Consider the following 6,640-nt stretch of genomic DNA (forward strand, 5'->3'; position numbering starts at 1 on the left):
ATATTACGATCCGGGATTTTACATTCCGGAATTTTACTGTCCGGGAATTTACATTCCGTAACTTAACATTCCGGATTATTACGGTCCGGGATTTTAAATTCCGGAATTTTACGGTCCGGATTTTTACTTTCCGGATTTTTATAGCCCCCCGCAAGGAGGGCGTCAGTAAGGCAAGCTTACATCAAGCCACATGGCAAGAGGTACTGCGAGCCGAACCACCTATCCACCGACACCAGTACGCTGTGGCACCCCGTATGGTGGTTTGGGGGGGGGGGAGTATGACGCGGCCCGCATTAGTAGCAAGTACAATGTACAAGCACTATAGCGACCAGTCTACCTTATCTCCAACCACCACTACGGGGTGCAAGCAGCGCGACCGGGTTGACTCTCCCACCGAGCCGGTAACGGCAAGGCGGGACGGGGGACTGTGTCGCGTGAGACGTACAACGGTCGGCGGAAAAGGCGATTCGAGTATCCACTATCGGACCGTCGGACCGATAACATACTATCGTCCGACGTAAAACTCATCGTCCGAGCGGCGTGACATGTATTTATATATTTTGGTCGTAATATAATACATATTTAAAGTGACTTCATGAAGTGTTTGTGTTGTGTTTTTTCATCACCTCAATCTAAACCAGACACTTCGACCCGACCACGATCAATCACGATTCAATCATCGGGTCCGCGTCATCCGAGTGGGTAATATTATTATACAGTAGTCACTCGATAATTCGAAATTCAGGGGACCGAGTTAAAAATTCGATTTATAGAAGTTTTCGATGTACCGAGTGTTCGAATAATCGAGGGAAAAAAAATTAATTCGAATTAAAGAGAGGTGGAAAATTGTACATAATGTATTACGTTTATTTTGACATTTACTTATTATAAATATTATGTATATTATTTTAAAATTATTAATTGATATTTATTTAATATACATACATATTATTATATTTTACATACATATTACATATTAAAGAAATCTGTTATTTTTTTTTGTGAAAAATTTTTGGTCACAATCTGGTCCATAGCGTTGTCTAACTTACTGATAGCATTGAAAATTGTATCGCATCTTTTTTCGTTCATCTTTTTAAACTACGATAATATTTAACCATCGTCGTTATTAGTTTCATTACGAGTACATTAAATAGATTGTACATAATCCTTATACATATGAATGTACATATAATCGTGTTTAAAGAAATTCGAATTATAGAGATTCGTTAAAAAAAAATTCGAATTGTAGAGTGTGCCTCACCGACAGATATTTCGAATTATCGAGGGGACCGGAATACATGTATTTTTTTCTAATTATAGAGGTTTTCTCAGGGGACTTAGCATTTAGTTCGAGTTTTTCGAATTATCGAGGTTCGAATTATCGAGTGACTACTGTAATATTAAATAAGACTTCTGCTGGACCTGGAGGCGGGGTCAAAGTTCGTGCAGGCCAAACGGAACAACTTTTTATTTATGCTACTTGCTGCTACAGAGCCCTTCATGTTCGAGTCCGACTCGCACTTGACCGCTTTTTTAATCTAGATAAATTATATTCATCTATTATATCTTTATCTATATACTGCGGCTTTGTACCTACCCATATCCAATATAATATTAAAAAGCTGGTAAGTTGGTATCACTCAGGTAGGTTCTAAGTGGGTGACTCTAATGGAAGGTGTTGAATTTGAATTCAATGATATAATATCATTGTATACGAAAAACAATTCTGATCAGAGACGGTTTGTCAGCCTAGGATATTCTATAATATAACATTTATATTGTTATTATTAATACAGTAACCGGTTAAATTGAATCATGATTATAAGTGCATTATCATATTTGTGTATAATAATGTACTTTGGAAGTTTCAAGTACCTACCCACGAAAAATATTTTAAAAATATAACACAAAACTAAAATCGTTCTTATATGTTTAAATACCTAATTTCGTCCAAATTTGAACTTAAAATAATTATAAAAAAGCTATGTTTTATATCTTTGACATTTTTTGATTACAGAATAACACACTTACGTGAAACCTTAGTTTTACATTTTCAATCCTTAGCAATGAAAGTTGATCATTTTATACATTTTAACTACAAAATCATGTTTAAATTTAAAATATGTTACATTTTGTAAAAATTTGAATTTTATAAATGCTTATAAAAAAAATCGTGCCAATGTATTTTTAATAATAAATTTCAAAATTTCGTATTTTATACTTTAAGGGCATATTTTTATAATTAAAATTGCATGGGTTTTTTAGTGTTTTTCGGGTCATAAAATTCATAAACATCCTAATCATAATTGTATTATAATAATTAACAGCCACTGGGAAAAGTATCCTTCCGTCCTGATATTATTCCGCCACAGTCGGTGGTGCGAATGCATCGAGGCAGTTAAAATAAATTTGTTGTGAGAAATATGTTGTGATGGTCTATTAGAACCCAAAATGAATTCGTTTTTGTTAAACGCGCAAAGAATATGACAGTAAACCTAAGACAAAAAATATGAACATCACACCGTCACATGATAATAATAACAATAATAATAAATAATTATATACCTATTATATAGTTCAACAAAAATACGAATCTGATAAGCCACTGCACCAATAATTAATAATAATTGATTTTAAATCATTTACAAGCATTAATCAAACAAACAAATATTATGATGCCTAATTGACCGAACATTAAACAGTTGTCATCACGATACAGTCAATTTAAATGATGGTACACGGGATAAGTTCCACTTAAATACAATGTCGCTGAACGAGGAGTCACAACTATAATAATACAACAACGATCAATAACAATTTTGTACTATTATAACATTATAATTTCTCGGAGGTGAATTGATTGCTACTACCAAATATTGTCGGGTGTAACACATTCTTCTGAATAATTATTAAATAACAGATGCAGTAAGCGTAAACCGAAATGTTTGCATTTAATAGGTAGGTAATTGAATAGGTACGTCAAACAACATATATTTATATAACACTGACATAGTTCTACGAACTTTCTAGAAAAATATGGAAAAACTATGGGCTTTAAGCCCAATACTAAGTAGTGTAGAAAAAAACTACATTATATGTAATGTGTAAATATAGGTACTAAGTACCGACTACAAGTCTTGAAATTTATTTTTATGAAATTTCTGTAACAAATGTTATTTGTTGGAAATAAATAAAATTAATAAGGTAGGTACATTATTATTGAATGTTTATCGACTTACGTTTCACTTAATGAATACCTAATATCATTTTTTTTTTTGGTCTATTGAGGAGGTTTTTGGGATGTCTCCATCGATCCCTATACAAAGGACAATTTGTATTTTTTTCTGTCAAGCAATAATTTTAATTAAATACAGTCGAGTCTCGATAACTCGAATCTCAAGGAGAATAAAAATAAATTCGACTTTTGTATTTTTCGCTAGAATTATTACTGTTTATAACTTATTTATTTTATTTGGCATACATAACAACTATTTATTTTATATTTCTTATAGTGACACAAAATATTGTTTATACCTTTAATAATTAATGCCATTACACCGCAGTTTCGTCGTAAAAACATTTGAGGTTTTTCCAGTAGCTGCAGGTACCTATTCAACCATTCTTGAAAATATGGATGCACGTAAAATGGAGTTTCAAAAACTCTTAAGCGTCAATAAAACCGTGAACAAAATGCAAGAAAATATAGTTAGATCGACCATGAAGCTATATCGTCAAAAAAGTATAATATTTTATAATACAATGTAATATTATAATATCGTAAATTTCTATATTATTACTACAACGTATTTAAATCGTTTATTTGTAAACTTATATATTTAATACTATATTATGTATTATGTACAACCAGGGCCCCACAAAGAGGGGGATCTGGTGTACTACTAACCTGCTATTTTAGGGCCCCATTGAAATTAATTTGTAATTGTTTTAATTTAATTTCATGTAGGTACATTCGAATATTGGGACCTACTGAGAAGACTCGTGTTGAGGCCCAGAGGTTCTAAATCAAATTATATAAAAAATAACACTTCTATTTTGTATAAATGATTAAAATTAAACTATTTTACATCGATTAGGGAAAATTAATACAATGTTATTTCTATAATATTATTAATTTGACAGGAGATTTCAATAAGCAATAACCATTACACAATGTTTTTTTAAATTAATTAATTGAGAGATTTATAATGTAGGTTACCAACTATTTGGTAGTTGTTACCGAATATTTCAAAATATCTACCAGATGTGGTATATTTAAATCTATTTTTGATAAAACCGTAATATTCGCATCTTGTGTTTACTCTATGTAAATATTGGTTCTAATAAATTGTGGTTTTTTAAATATTGTGTAGGTAATAAAAAGTAATTTTTAAATACAGTTTTTCAACAGGTAGCGGTAGCACGTTCAGTTTTAAATTAAAGGTATATATATACTATCCTATATATACTAGATATAACAGAGGGACAGAATAACAGGAGACAAATAACTTTTTTTCTAATAAATAATTTAATTTTTTTTTTAAATATTTAATTAATTATAGTCACTTTCGATACACGTATAATATTAAAAAAATACTCAAAATACTCAAAACAAAAAATTTTATTTTGATTTTAATTTTTTTTGTAAAAATTTAAAATAGCCAATTTGTGATTATAAGAACAATTTTGATGATAAAAACAATTATCTAAGTCAAGTAGTTTATTTTTTAGAATATTTGTAAATATCAATATTTTATTGAGTAAATTAATTTAGAACGTACCTAATAACTTTTTCAAAATATTATTATTTTTGGGAATTTGCTGACATGTGTATATTTGTTAAATTATTAATCATGTAATTGACTGAGTACACCTATACCTTGACCAAGTATTAGCACTTGTATTACGCTGTATTTGTTATTTTATATTTAGGTTTACCGTATAAATTGGTCCGGGACAAACCGGTGAAAGCTCGCACCGTCAAGATGTCGAACTCGTGCGGCCAATCGTTGGCGGAAATAAAGGTCGAACGCATCAAGCTTTTGCAAAAGTTGATGAACATTACCGAAACAGTGCATAGGATGAGAGACCAATTGATCAAAACGAAAATGGAGTTATACCGTCGAAAAAGTATAATATTATATCGTATTAACTGTCGAACAATATTGCGCGTCTACCTATAAATGTGTTCCTAATAATAAGGCTCCATAAGGATTTCGTCAGAATTTCGTACATCTATCTGTGAAATTCGTGTTTTCAAGTTATGCTCAAAATTAGGAGCTTTGTTATCGTTTTCCTATCTCTGTATTATAATCTAAAATGTTGGTATTTAATATGTTCAATACATTCACAGATTCCCTCTATATCAGCTGAGAAACTTTGAGCAGTGTGGGTGATGCACACGTCATTTTAATTTAATTACCGAATTTTAATTTTAAGTTTCAATACATTAACAAACAAAATAATTTTTAAGAGACAAACCCGAGCTAGACACAGCAAACCGTGGTAACCAATAATATATTATTAATTATTATTTTATTGTATATTTTTATATTACGACTTAATTAAATCGCCGGCAATCGTTCATTTGTAAACCTAAAACATTTTAATGCGTAGAGTAGGTACATATTATATAGATTATTAATTATTATCACGTCTTGTCTTATGTAAAATTTTTATTTTTCTAGAGTCGCCGTATGAATGGACACGGGAATGCCCAAAAAAGTTCAACCATAAAGACGATATGGACACAGCCTAATGTGTCCAAAAAAAATATTCGACTGTCAAATTAACTATAATAATATATAGAACCTGGTATAATATAATAGTATTATCAACAATTCATTATTGTATATTATATGACATGATGCGTAGGTACATACATGAAAGTGTATAAAAAAAGTATAAAAAAAAGACAAAAACTAAGTATACCTAAAATTACGTTATGGTATTTACATTTTGATATAGTTACATAGCTACATTTCGATATACGCATACTTAGGTATTGTTTGTCCTTTGTTATAGACTTTCATATTATTAATTATGTATAATTGTTTGGTCCGGGAACGTACAATAATAGCCCGTGATGCCCGGTCACCTAAATACTTCGCGCGGTGTACTCACACACCGACCGACCTGTGTAAAGGTGTGTATATGTGTATAGCGACTCAAAGGAAGTGGACGGGGTCGCCGAGCAAGACCAAAGAGTGCTAGTGTGTGGTGAGTGTGTAAGTGTGTAATTGTGTGAGTGTGTGCTTAAAATAACTAATAATAAAATGGTAACACGTTTCAGGTGGAAATTAGTTGCTGTATAATACACAAGATCAATAATAATACAAATAAATAAAAATCACAGCAACACAATAATAAAGTTTAGAAATATAATATAATGAATATAAGCAGCCCTTATGGCTAAACAGAGAAAAGGTATAATATAAATTAATGTGTGGCCCTTATAACACCTTATAACCAAAGTTGAATATAATAATTATACGGCCCTTTTGGCATGATAATAATGAATTTGACTAGAATATAATAATAAAATGACTCACAATTTGTGGAGCGCAGTCTGGCCAGCTGGTCCTAGCTATATATAATAAAAAATGGTTCACACACACACAAATATAAAAATATAACAATAATA

At 30.8% G+C, this 6,640-nt stretch overlaps 1 protein-coding gene across 1 annotated transcript; it reads left to right on the plus strand.

The window, feature by feature from the left end:
* The first annotated feature begins 3,498 nt into the window (after positions 1-3,498).
* Positions 3,499-5,806, plus strand: LOC100575580. The gene is made up of 3 exons (XM_003240100.4): positions 3,499-3,739; positions 4,930-5,127; positions 5,685-5,806. The coding sequence occupies exons 1-3, from the start codon at positions 3,547-3,549 to the stop codon at positions 5,753-5,755; spliced, it is 462 nt and encodes a 153-aa protein (XP_003240148.1). The 5' UTR covers positions 3,499-3,546; the 3' UTR covers positions 5,756-5,806.
* The last annotated feature ends 834 nt before the right edge of the window (positions 5,807-6,640 follow it).

The sequence above is a fragment of the Acyrthosiphon pisum genome, chromosome A2, assembly GCF_005508785.2.
Source record: "Acyrthosiphon pisum isolate AL4f chromosome A2, pea_aphid_22Mar2018_4r6ur, whole genome shotgun sequence".
In the NCBI taxonomy this organism is placed as follows: Eukaryota; Metazoa; Arthropoda; class Insecta; order Hemiptera; family Aphididae; genus Acyrthosiphon; species Acyrthosiphon pisum.